Here is a 13,907-nt window from a genome sequence, read left to right on the forward strand (position 1 = left end):
CTCTCAGCGGCGATTGGCCCGTAGCCAGGGGCGGGGCCTGGCGCTTGGCAGGAGGACAGAGGAGAGGCTCTCCTGGACAAAAATGGACTAATGACCACGAGGCTTGACACCTGGCTGGTGCAGCCTAAACCGCTTTTAAGCTCTTGATGCCTGTTGTTTCCATACAGTCCCAGACTTTCCATTCACTCTGCTGCGCCTGACCGTGTGACTGTATCTATCCAGACAAAGGATTTTGGTAAACGTATCCAGCAATTCCAGTTACATTTATTTATAATACAAATAAACCAATTACTATGTTAAGAGAATTTTGAAGTTGTTTTTCTGTAGGATGCTAAGTAAAATACATATTACTATCTAAACTTCACTGAGTAATAAGATTACATAACTTTCAGAGAAACTCCCTGTAGGCTGCGTGTGGTAGGACACACTCAGGAAAGAGGTAGGTGGAGCGCTATGAGTTCGAGGCCAGCCTGGTCCACATAGCGAGTCCCCAAATCACTAAAACCACAAACGGAGACCTTGTCTCCAAAAAATTAAAACGAAACAAAAACCCTCTATGCATTAACTGATATTAGTTAAATGATAATTTTCCTATTTGTGGAACCCATTGCTAAGGTTAGTTGGGCGGTTGTTTTGTTTGGGTTTTGTTTGGTTAGTTTTTAAATAGGGTCCCACTGTGTAGTCTGGCTATGCTAGGATTCACTATGTAGATCAGGATGGCCTTAAATTCAGAGATCTGTCTGTCTTTGCCTCCCTAGTGCTGGGATTAAAAGCACTATACCTAGCCCATTAGCTGACTTTTAATCTTCAGTTGGGGCTAGCAGATCTGACTTGTAACATTAATTTTCTTTTATGTGAAACAAAAGGTACCACAACATACACATTGAACAATTTACTTCAAGTTAACCTGTTTTATGTAATTGTGTAGCTCTCCGCCTTTTTTTTAAACTTTTTTTTAAAAAAAGGTTTATCTGATGTATTTTAGTACAGTGTTGCCGTCCTCAGACACACCAGAAGAGGGCATCAGGTCCCATTACAGGTGGTTGTGAACCACCATGTGCTTGCTGGGATTTGAACTCAGGACCTCTGGAAGAGCAGTCCAGTGCTCTTAACCGCTGAGCCATCTCTCCGGCCCCATCTCTGCTGTTTTTTGTTTGGTGGTTTTGTTTTGTTTGTTTTGTGAGACAGGGTCGATCCTTGCACTTGGAGCTCACTAGAATGGCTGGCTAACAAGCCGTTGTCTCTGCTCCTTCTCTTCCAACCCCTTCCGTGTCACTCGGAATACAATCGAGGGCCACCATGCCTAGCTTTTTATATGGGTGTTGGTTTAAATTCTCAATTGTGAAGCATGCAGTTTGCACACTGAGTCATCTTCCCAGACCCTTTTGGTGTAAAGTGTGTGTATGTGTATGTGCACGTTCTTTCATGTATTATGTGCATACAGGTGCCTGAAGAGGGCATTAGAGGGTGTCAAGACCCCTGGAACTGAAGTTATAGGTAGTTGGGAACTGTCAGGTGTGTTTTAAGAACTAAACACAGATCCTTTCTAAAAGCTGCTAGTAATTTTAACTGCTGAGACATAAGTCCCACTTATTTTGTTTTTAAAGTCAGTCTCATGCAGCCTAGGAGTACCCACTAGGTGGTCAAAGATGACCCTGAGTTTATATTCCTCCCGCCTCCACCTTTAGATTGCTGGGGATACAGTTGGTATTGGACCCAGGGCTTCATGTAATCTAGGGAGTACTCTACTAAGCTACATATTCACTATGAAGCCTATGGTTCCCTTGGGTGGTGGGGGTGTGCTTTCCTCATTAAGATACTCTTATCAAAACACCTTAGATGACTGCCAAAGCTTTGGAATGGGCTTGTATAAGAAGTCTACACATCTCCAACATGGTTTTTGTTTTACCTTGTAGTTTTGGAGTTTTTGTTTTGGAGTGTATGTAACTGCCAAAGAAGGGATGAATGTCCCACAGCAGGAACGTGGAGATCAGAAAAAAACTTGCTGGATGGAGAATGTGCTCTTTTCATAACAGTACCTGGGATCAAACTCAGGTTGCAGGATTGGCAGCAAGCTTCACCCACTAAGCCATCTGTCCTGGGCATGGTGGTGAATACCTTTTTTTTTTTTTTTTTTTGTTCTTTTTTTCGGAGCTGGGGACCGAACCCAGGGCCTTGCGCTTCCTAGGTAAGCGCTCTACCACTGAGCTAAATCCCCAGCCCCGGTGAATACCTTTAATTGCAGCATTTGGGAGACAAAGACAGGTCGATCTGAGTTTGAAGACAGCCTGGTCTACAATGCCAGTCCCAGGACAGCTAGGGCTACACGGACACGATGACCCAATCCTTACTACTTCAATCTCATTGTTAGGTTTGTCCTTTGATTTTGCTTTAACAGGTCATAGCTGTCTATAGACTTACTTTTTTTTCTAGATTTTCTAATTTGATGGAATAGAAGCTATCAAAATAGTCCTGACACTAGTGTTTATTGTAATATTTCTTTTCACCTTTAATTTTATTTTTTTTTGTATGTTTTTCTCTTTTGGCTAATTCAGCTGGAGGTTGTCATTTTTGTTTTTTTCAAAAGGCATTGGACCTTTGTTCTCCTTTGTTTCTACTTATTCATTTTTTTTTTTTTTTGGTCTTTTCCTGAGACAAGGTTTTGTTGCATAGCCCTAATTGGCCTGGAACTCACTGAGACCAGGCTAGCCTAGACCTTGAAGTGATATTACTGCCTCAGCCTCCCCTGTCCTGGCAGTCTAGACATGTAACACCTGTCTAGCTTCTTCATTTGATTTCTGCCCTGATTTTTGTGATTTTGACATTGTTATTTTTCTAAGACCTTGAAGCTAACCATTTGAGACCTATGTGATTTTTAAAAACAGATATGTATAAGTGTTTTGCCTGCATGCATCTGTCCTCCAAATGTATGTCTGGTGGCCGTGAGGAAGGACAAGGGCTTGGGATCCTTGAAAACTGGAGTTACAGATAGTTGTGAGCCACCAGGTAGGCACTGGGGATGAAGCCCAGGACCTATGACAAGGCAGCAAATGCTCTTACCTGTTCAGCCACAAGCCCCTCAAAATTTTGTGAAAACGAAGCAAAAACTTAAGGCAGATGTTGCAGCACATACATTTTTATCCCAGCACTAGGGAGGCAGGGTGAGCTCCAGAACAACCAGGACTAAACTAACAGATTAGCATCTTAGTCCAGCACACTAAGTATTACCAGGATTCCGTTGTCTGGCGAAAGGTGTTTATTTCATGCAAGTTCTTTCATGCTAGAAATGTCTATCCTAAACACACCCAGCTGTTTCAATCTTCAATGCCTCTAAACTCCATTCTTGTCTGTATGAGTCTGGGCTCTTTACCAGGGAGTTAACTTTCTAATGCAGCTCTCTGTAAAGCCTGTTTCCTTTGGTGGTGGGGTGTACTTTCCTCATTAAGATACTCTAGCAAAATGCCTTGGGTTCGAATGCCAAAGCTTTGGAATGCACTTGTAGAAGAAGGCCTAAAATCTAATCATAATTATTAATCTTAATTTTTGATCTTGGCTCAGGTTAAATACTTTTTTTGTAGCTTCAATTCCCAGTCACCCCTATTCCTCAACTCCCACAATTCTAGTGAAGGCAAAAGTTTGAGCCTTTAGAAAGCCATGTGTTCATTCACCCAACTGTCATGTCTTGCTGCTGGTCTTCATGGTGGCTAAAATGTGCTACTCTATCCCAACACATAACAAGATGTTCTTCACTGAGGCAGTCTCCCTGTGCCTGTCCATGTTAGTCCTGAGCTGGGCCTGAACCATCCACTACCACATCTTCCCAAGCAGCTGGATGACAAGCAGCAGCCCTACCCGACGGAAACAATTTTCACTGATGTTAAAGACAGGCTAGCCCTGACTGGCCTGCAACTGGTCAGTACACCAGGCTGATCTTGAACTCAGAGATCCTCTGCCCCTGTCTCTAGAATGCTAGGATTGAAGGTACATGATACTGCCCTGGCTTGCCAAAAATTTTTAACTGTTGTAAAATTTTTATGGTAGAACATCAAGATTTTCTGGATAGATGAAATGTTTTATATTACACTTTTATTTTGCAAGAAAATAAATTATACAACTTAAAAAATAAAATCCAAAAATTAAGCAGTTCATCAAAATATTTCAGCCTACTGCATACAGAAACTGCTACCATGGAAAACTGTACAGTGTCATCTCAGTATGGAGTGGTGCACATTCAAAACTGTACAGGTCAGGACGAGAGACTACACCTCAGGAACTCCAGACCACACATAGTGTAGATGACAGGAACGCTCTCAAACAATGTTTCTCTCATAACTGTGACCTTGGGAAAACTTGTGGCAGCATCCCAGTCATTCACACAAAGACAGAAGAGCCAGCTTGAGTTTATGACAGCAAACTTTCTGTAGACTTAGCAAATATATCACCAGATTGAATTGAAAAATGTGCCCTTGCAGCAGAGCTAATGATACCAGTCAATCTAATGGAGTTTAAAAAATAAGAATGATTAACAGTTCACTTTTTTGGTGACTTTAATATTTGTGCACAGAGTAAGAGCTTTCAATGAACAGGCTGGTAAACTCAGGGATCTCCTCCAATAACTGCAAAAATTGGGAGACTTCAGAATTTAGTTGAAGATTCTTATAAAATTATTAGAATGAGGGCCTCATGTTTGTCTAACTGTACACATCGATGAGTCTATCCTTTCCACTGGGCGAATTTGTTCCGTCTCCTTACTATGGCTGTGAGATGGTGACAGGTTAGCATTTACAGACAGTGCCACCTAAGATAGAGAGAAGTACTCAAACCTCTGAGCAAGCCACATCATTCATTTAAAAATGCCTCTCTGGTGTTGAGTGGGAAGCTGGGCTTTCCCTCCCCTCACCTGTGACGTGTTTGGCCCTGCTCAGATAGCAAGAATATAAAGTCTGCAGGGAAGAGAGATCAGATAGGGAACACTGTGTCAGTGGTTCTGGACCTTCAGAAAACTCTTGCTGTGTAAGATCTGTTTCAGGATTTTTTAAAATTTTCAAATCTATTCATAAAACATTTAAAGAAAATCTCAACAATGGTATAGGCACCTTGTCAACTAAATAGTTTTGATAAACACCAAAACGTAGTTACACTTTTGTATATATATACTTTAAAAAAAGGATGAAAACTGTTAAGTCTGTGGTATTTACTGCTGCTCATTCCCCAAAATACAATTAGGACATAATTAACTATTAAAAAATTTATAAAAATTTAATAAAAAACTTTGCTATGGATTTAGTGTTACCCACTTTGCATTAAGTTTGCCTTTATAAATCAAAACATCGCAGCTCTCATTCTTAAATGACCAAAGCGATTAGAAATTTCAAAGATGTTCTAAGAAAAATTATGGTTTAAAATGACAAATCTTAAACATTAAGAAATGGCCTAAAATTTTTCCCTTGATTGTTTCTTCCTTTGGCATTCTGGTATTGGGAGAGGAAAATTTGCCAACACCAAGCTATTAAACAGAAGGGCCACAGTCGTTATAAAACTATCCCTCTGAATCTGGATGTACCATCATCCACGCGGTACGGCAGCAAGCACTGAGTTTGCTCTTCACTCCTGCTCCACATCACCTCAGAGCTGCAGGGCAGACGGGAAGCACACATGCACTCCAGCTTCCTATGAGTTTCAGAACAGATATTCGACTATAATTATCAAAACCTTAAACATCTAACATATACTTTATTTCCTTCCAGCAAGGAGCTCCCAAGCTGAGCAGCAGGCGAACCCACAGCCCACTGTGGTGATGTAATACTGTATGCTTCAACACTCCGTGTTCTACTGTATGCTTCAACACTCGTGTTCTACTGTATGCTTCTCAACACTCCATGTTCTGTCAGCTTCAGAACCAGACTTCAAAATACTACTTAACATCAAAAGTTCTAAAATTTGCAAGAAAACTTGAAACGTGCACCACAATGAGTAAAAATCCACAGGGAGCCATCTTTCCTGCTGGGGAATAATTCTCTTCAGTTGCTTGAGTCCTCAGTTTCCAACTTCCCACTGCTCTGTCTGTGAGGTCCTGAGTCACCGCTCTGGATTAACGAGAGGAGCAAGGTAGGTGTTGCCCTCTAAACATTTTAAAAATGTTTATTTTTAAAATATATAAATATATATGTACATATTTGGCAAGGTTACTGCTCACGTTAGGACTAGCAACTCTTGAGTGCTTTGCAGGTTGCAGGTCGTAATCTTACCTTTCTTCCTGCTAAGTGGCGGGTAATTATTACTTTTAAATAGAGAATGTCTTTCCAGAAAACTGAGGTGGTAAATTCCTAATCACAACACTTTCAATCACCAAATAATTCTATGCTACAGGTTAAGAAAGCAATTCTCTCACTGTACTGTATCAGAATATTTCTGCATTGTTTTCAACAAATTTAGGTACAGTATAGTAAATATTAGGTGTATAAGTATTAAGTGTATTAGTAACACACTTAACATGTTTACTTCGGGATTCTGATTTCTGTAATCAGTGATGTACCTAAACCCATAAATTTTTAACTGAAACAACATTGACTATAAACTTCATGTTTTCAAAACAAGCTCTCCAGCCATACAAAGTCTAAAAAGAAAATCCCACATCTTCATGTTTAACAACAAATGACTAAACAGCACTCTCCTGCTCAGTGAAAATCAGCATTTGTAAGGTAGAAATATTTAATACCAGTTTCCGTTACCATTAAGATCCAGTCACTAAAGTGAAAGCAGTGTTTGACAAACAGCTCAACACTGGCACACTGTCTTCTCAAGTGTGCCTGCCCTTGCCCAACAGTGTTGACAATTCACTCTGCATCAAAAGAAGCTGAGTGCTGCCTCTAGCTTTAATTGCATTAAAAAAAAAAAAAAACCCAAAAATAACAAACCAACAAAAAACCCCAGCATTTCTCAGTGCATGAGTATCTGAAAATCCTTCCTTGTGTAAGTATATTCCTTTAAAGAGGAAAGGGGGATAAAAGAAGCAAAAGGAACCCCACCCTCACCCTTCCAAAATGTTATTTCTCTGGGTGGGTAAAAATTGAATTGACTTTGAAAGTTCATAATGGGCTCTTCATGAATGCAATTTTCTCCACAAAACAGCATGCTGTTAAAGAGTGTGCAACATGAAGGGATTGCCATCATGCTGACTAATGTGACTGGCAAAATATAGTCGCTTTGTAAGGTAAGGCAGAGTTTAATATTTATGTAATCAAAGTCCAAATAAACCTTCCTCCAGCTCAGCCTGGGACAACCTTCTGCCCAGGTCTCCAGATGTGTAGCTGCGGCAGGCTGGATTCAGCTACGCCATGTATATGAAGGTGTTGATGTCGGCCTCATCCCTCCTGATGTACTTGTGCTCGATCAGCCATTCGATTTGCTCTTTTATCATTTTCTTCTGTGGTAAGAACATGTTTTTCAAAATTTCTACTAATTCAGTCTGCAGCTGAGCATTGCTAATTTTCTTCCTCATTTTCATTATTTGTATGATGGCTTCCTAAGAGGAAAAGGGAAAAGGAAAGTACATGAATACATTCAACTAGTTTGAGCAAAGCAAATCAGTAACATTTCCTATGTTATCTCCTAACACCAGCCACACTGTACGGCCCCTAGCTATTCACCTGGAGACTTAATCAGCAGCTACAATTTTTTTCCCCTTGCACTTATTACAAAGATTTTGAAAGTAAAGGAAGCCAAAATTAACCTATAATCTCTACTGTTTTATAAAAATTAATATGCATTTGAATGCTTGACTCCCTGTATGACTTTGTACCACATACATGTCTGGTGCCTGAAAAGGCGGAATAGTCATGAGCAAATCTGTGGGTGCTGTTAACATAGCTCAGTGGATAAAGGTGCTTGTTGCACCATCTTAATGCACGATGACCTGAGTTCAACCCCTAGGACCAACAAAGTGGAAAAATAGTATCAAATCTTGAAAAGTTGTGTTCTAACTTATACATACACATATGATCACACACACATACAAATAAATGCAATAAGACACAGGACTCCACCTACACAAATTTGCCTCTAATATTAGGGTGTCTCTTTGTATAACAGGAGAACCATGAATGTCTAGTCTTAAAAATCTGTAAACACCTGGGTTCGGTCCCCAGCTTCGAAAAAAAGAACCAAAAAAAAAAAAAAAAAAAATCTGTAAACACTACTCTCTATATTAACTAGACTAATAATACAGTGATAGCAATATTTACCACAGATCCTGTCTTTACTTCTATTGATTTAATTCATGTTTCTGACATTTAAATGTTTCTAAAGAAATCAACATATTCCACCTAAGTCAATTTTATCAATATGGTCTTAGTGATTTTTAAACTACATAGAAGTTGGCAATGACATTACCTGAAAACTAGACTTCCTGTAATCATTATTAAAGTTTAGCTTCCCTTAGGCAACAAGGTGGCTCAGTGGATACTACAATTTTGTATAAAGGAAATAGAAGAGATGCAGTTGGTTCTCTGTATCTGTGTGCTCCACACTACAGACTGACTGAGCAGCAGAATCATGAGCTGATTATGGTGGCCTTTAATCCCAGTCAGATCTGAGTCCACAGAGTGAGTTCCAGGACAACCTGGGCTACACAGAGAAACCCTGTCTCAAAAACGAAACCAAACCAACAAAACAACCAACCACAAAAATGTAATTAGGCTTATGAGAGCTGCGTCTGTATTAAGCACACAAACTTAAACCACAGAGCATGGGGACTAGTCACACAGCACTTATACTGTATTAGGTGCTATGATGACCTAGAGATTACTTAAATATATGGTATAAAATATGTAGGGGCGTATTCAGGCACTACACATTCTATACAAGAACTGTGAGCACTGAGATTCTGGGACGTGCAGGAAACCCTTGGACTTTTTCCTGTGGACAACGTATTAACACCTGACAGCAACAATGCAAACACACTCGGGAACCCGCAGGTTCAGCAGGGTAAAATCCCTTCCACTTTTCAGCTCTCCTGTACAGGCATGACAGTCTGTCATTGATACTACATGATCTGCGATGCATCCAGTTACAAGCTTTCATACATTGTTTTTACAAGACGCTTTTAACTGTTATCATTGCACATCATTACATGTTACATGTTTACAAGCACACGCCAGAGCAGGAGTGTGGAAGTCAGAAGGCTTTCTAACAGCAGCTCTCTCTCCATCTGGTGGTTGGCTGGTTGGTATTCTTGAGGCAGGGTTTGTTTCTCTGTGTGGCCCTGGCTGTCGTGGAATTCACTCTATACATCTGTAAATGGCCTTCTGGGATTAAACTAAGATCACCAGGTTTCTGTTACCTGATGAGTCAGTCATCTTGTCCAATGATACCAGGCTTTTGATCAGATTATAAATAGGGCTTTATGTCAAAAATATAAAGGAAAACAAAAACAGTAAGTCTGTCCATCTAGGAATGTGAAGATTGTAGGACCATGAAAACTTTTAATCTTTCTTCGTGCTTCAAACTGTATGGCATTCACCAAAATTTCAAATAATACTAAATAAAAACTGTAAAAGTACAACCAAAAAAGCAGCCCTGTTAAAAGACTTTTTTTCTTTAATTAAAATAACCATCAGTTTGCAATTCATTAGAAGTTTTAAGAACTTGTTTGTTGTGTACACATGCACATGTGCCCATAGGAGAGCGCCTCTCGCTCTCTTCTACATGCGAAGGTTGGAAGACAACTGTGGACTTGAGTCGGTTTCTTCCTTACATCAAGTGAACTGCTGGGACTGAACTCAGGTTGTCAATTACACCACCTACCGCACGATCTCGCCAGCTCTGTTTCCCTGTATGTTGTATTCATTTCCGGGTAGTGGAGACGAGGAGAACGACCTCGCTAAGGAGCCTCTCTCCTTCTGACAGCGCAAGCTGTCAGCTTGCTGTCAAATATCTACGAACTGAGCCACCTTACCTTTCTAGTAATAAATATTTTTACCATGTTCAGAAGCCATCATAATCCTAATTTTAACACATTTTTCAAAGGAAAATATACCAGATAATGTTTCTTAGTTCTAAATAAAAAACATTTCCTAAGGGCACATTACATTTCAGAATTCAATATAGTTTTAAATACTTCAGTTCTGCAAGTTCTCAGCTGTGGCTGAGATACATGTACTCAGTAGGGTATCAAAAAGAGACATAAATAAAAACCAAGGTTTTATCCAAACAATACATCAGAACTTATTACAAACCTCCAATCCAAAAGAGCATTTCTGGTAGCAGAGAGAATTAACTAATTTAATTTTTAATTACTAATAAAATGAGCATTAGCTCTTATTTATGAATAAATGACTTTCGTGTTTTTTATCCACTGTTGGAAGGGTTTTGTTTGGTGTTTTGGAGGCAGGCTCTCCCTAGACAGCTCTGGCTGCCCCGAATCCTCTATAGGTCAGGCCTTAAACTCAGAGATCAGTCTGCCTCAAATTCCACAGAGTGAGGTTAAAAGAATATGTCATGGGCTGGAGAGATGGCTCAGAGGTTAAGAGCACCGACTGCTCTTCCAGAGGTCCTGAGTTCAATTCCCAGCAACCACATGGTGGCTCACAACCATATGTAATGGGATCTGATGCCCTCTTCTGGTGTATCTGAAGAGAGCTACAGTGTACTTGTATATGATAAATAAATAAATCTTTAAAAAAAGAAAATGTCACTATGCCCCATTCTGAATACTCGTTTTTTTTGTTTTTGTCTTTTTAAAGAAGCTTGAAAATTTTGGTCATTCTTTTTTTCCCCCCTACGTGGAGAAGTTTAATGAGAGAAGAGGAGAGGAGAGGAGAGGAAAGGTTGGCCATGGGACACGTGGAGGGAAGGGGGTGGGGGGTGGAGAGAGAAGGGACAGGAATAGAGGGGAAGAGAGCAGAGAAGCAAAGAACAAAGAACAAGAGAGAAAATTTGGTGGATGCTTCACTCCTTTAAAAGGGGAGCAAAAATATCCATAGGAGGGAATAGGGAGGCAAAGTTTAGAGCAGAGACAGAAGGAACAGCCATTCAGAGCCTGCCCCAAATGTGGCCCATACATATACAGTCACCACACTAGATAAGATGGATGAAGCAAAGAAGTGCATGCTGACAGGAACCAGATATAGATGTCTCCTGAGAACATGACAGCCAGAACATGTCAAATACAGAGGCGAATGCTAGCAGCAAACCACTGAACTGAGAATGGGATCCCTGTTGGAGGAGTTAGAAAAAGGACTGAAAGAGCTGAAGGGGCTTAAGACCCCATATGAACAACAATGCCAACCAACCAGAGCTTCCAGGGACTAAACCACTACCGAAAGAGTATACCTGGACTGACCCATGGCTCCAACTGCATATGTAGCAGAGAATAGCCTAGTAAGGGCACCAGTGGAAGGGGAAGCCCTTGATCCAGGCAAGGTTGGACCCCCAGTGTAGGGGAATGTCAGGGGGGAGGGCAGTAAGGGGGGGTGAATAAGGAGGGGAACACTCATATAGAAGGGAAAGGGGAGGGGTTGGGGGCTGAAGGACAGGAAACCGGGAAAGGGAATTAACACTGGAAATACCCAATGTAATAAAAATTGAAAAAAAAAGAGGGAAGTTGAACATTTTTTCTCCCTATACCAACCTGGGTTCTTAATATTCTTAGTTGAACTATTCCTTCATTTTCTTCTTCTCTCATCCGTTCTGTAGTGAGCTGCAAGCGTCCAATCAAATTGATTTTTCCCCTTTTCTGTACTTTTGCATTTTTTCTACAAAAAAAATCAAAAATGTTAAACATTTACTGCAGCACAATGTCTGAAGTTTTAGAAGCATCGTTAGACATTATCACTCAGAACTGTAGGAAAGTGAAGTGATAGCATGCAGCTTTACTCTGAGCAGTCCCTATGCCTATCACGGTGGCCCTGGTCTACAGTCACCTGCAATCCTAGTGAGGGAAGCTGCCCAGAAGGATCTTGATTGCTTTGAGGCTAGGCTATCTGTTGCAAACAAAATTTTTTTAAAAAAATGTGATCCTTCAAACAAGACCTAGCCTCTGATGACTAGGGACCAGATCCCTCAAAACATTAATTTCACTGCCACGAGAATAATAATTAAAGCAAAAGCAAAAAGGTTTTATACAGCATTATCTGATTGAATCTTCAGATAAACAGCTCTGCCTACATAAAGCTGTTTTACCCACTCCCTCTCTCTTTTGGTCTTTACTTTCAATTAAAAAATAAAATGGCATGTCTCCATCTGTGCCTAGAGCTGGGGCTGTCTCACAGCCCTCAGACCCAAAACCAGCCCAGAGACACCTGGTCTGCCATGAGCGCTTGCACTCCTATGCCCACAGGTGGGACTCCACTTTCTTTTCTACTAGCTATCCACAGAGAGACTCACCGGGAGCAAACAGGACATGGGAGCAACGGGGCGGCCTGCCATAGGACCCTTCTGGTCTTCATCTGTGCCCAGAGATAAGGCTGTCCCATAGCCCTCCACACCCAAAAATGCCCAAAGACAGCTGGTCTCCATGGAGTGCTCTCACTCCTAAGATTACAGACTCACATGCTCAAAGGCTCACAGGCCCACAGGAAGGACAAGCTCCAGTTAACAGCAGAGATAACCAGATAGCAAGAGGCAAGCACAGAAAACCCAAGCAACAGAAACCGAGACTACCTGGCATCATCACAAACCAGCTCTCCCACCACAGCAAACACTGAATATCCCAACACACCAGCATAAAGAAGCCTACAGAACTCCAAACAGATTGGACCAGAAAAGAAACTCCTCCCGTCACATAATAGTCAAAACACCAAATGCACAAAACAAAGAAAGAATATTGAAAGCAGCAAGGGAAAAAGGTGAAGTAACATATAAAGGCAGATCTATCAGAATGACATCAGACTTCTCACCAGAGACTACAAAAGCCAGAAGATCCTGGGCAGATGTCATACAGACCCTAACAGAACAGAAAGACCAGCCCAGGCTACTGTATCCAGCAAAACTCTCAATTACCATAGATGGAGAAACCAAGATACTCCATGACAAAATCAAATTTACACAATATCCTTCCACAAATCCAGCCCTACAAAGGGTAACAGATGGAAAACTCCAACACAAGGAGGGAAACTCTGCCCTAGAAAAAGCAAGAAAGTGATCTCCTTGCAACGAACCCAAAAGAAGAGAGACACACAAACATGATTTCACCTCTAACAACAAAAATAATAGGAAAAAACAATCACTATTACTTAATATCTCTTAACATCAATGGACTCAATTCCCCAATAAAAAGACATAGACTAACAGACTGGATATGCACCTCACTGACAAGACAGACACGACCTCAGAGTAAAAGGCTGGAAAAAGGTTTTCCAAGCAAACAGTCCCAAGAAACAAGCTGGGTAGCCATTCTAATACGGAATAAAATCCATTTCCAACCAAAAGTTATCAAAAAAGATAAGAGGACACTTCATACTCAAAGGGAAAAATCTGCCAAGATGACCTCTCAATTCTGAACATCTATGCTCCAAATACAAGGACACCCACATTCATAAAAGAAACTTTACTAAAGCTCATAGCATACATTGCACCTCACACAATAATAGTGGGAGACTTCAACACCCCACACTCATCAATGGACAGATCATGGAAACAAATTAAACAGAGACACAGTGACAGATATCTTTATTCTAAAACAAAAGATTATACCTTCTTCTTGGCACTTCGTGGAACGTTCTCCAAAATTGACCATAAATTCAGTGACAAAACAGGCCTCCACAGATACAAGAAGATTGAAAAAAATCCCATGCATCCTATCAGATCACCACGGACTAAGGCTGGTTTTCAATATCAAGAAAGACAGAAAGTCCACATACACATGAAAGTTGAACAACGCTCTACTCAATGACAATATGGTTAGGGAA

General features: G+C 40.7%; 1 protein-coding gene and 1 long non-coding RNA gene across 4 annotated transcripts in view; one reads left to right on the plus strand and one right to left on the minus strand.

Annotated features, from left to right (window-relative positions):
* Positions 1–4,069: 4,069 nt before the first annotated feature.
* Positions 4,070–13,907, minus strand: part of Cul5 (cullin 5) — a 65,492-nt gene continuing 55,654 nt past the window's right edge. Inside the window, exons 17-18 of one of the 2 annotated variants that reach the window (XM_006243090.5) lie at positions 11,630–11,753; positions 4,070–7,525 (exon numbers count right to left, since the gene is read on the minus strand). In XM_006243090.5, the coding sequence (XP_006243152.1) occupies positions 7,331–7,525; positions 11,630–11,753 (319 nt within the window). In that variant the 3' untranslated portion in view covers positions 4,070–7,330. 2 annotated transcript variants of the gene reach the window in all.
* Positions 5,969–13,907, plus strand: part of LOC120094160 (uncharacterized) — a 44,478-nt gene continuing 36,539 nt past the window's right edge. For both annotated transcript variants that reach the window (XR_010054383.1, XR_010054385.1), the window contains exon 1: positions 5,969–6,108. This is a non-coding gene — a long non-coding RNA (uncharacterized LOC120094160). The remainder of the gene's footprint in view (positions 6,109–13,907) is intronic.

This window comes from Rattus norvegicus, chromosome 8, assembly GCF_036323735.1.
Source record: "Rattus norvegicus strain BN/NHsdMcwi chromosome 8, GRCr8, whole genome shotgun sequence".
NCBI classification, from domain to species: domain Eukaryota; kingdom Metazoa; phylum Chordata; class Mammalia; order Rodentia; family Muridae; genus Rattus; species Rattus norvegicus.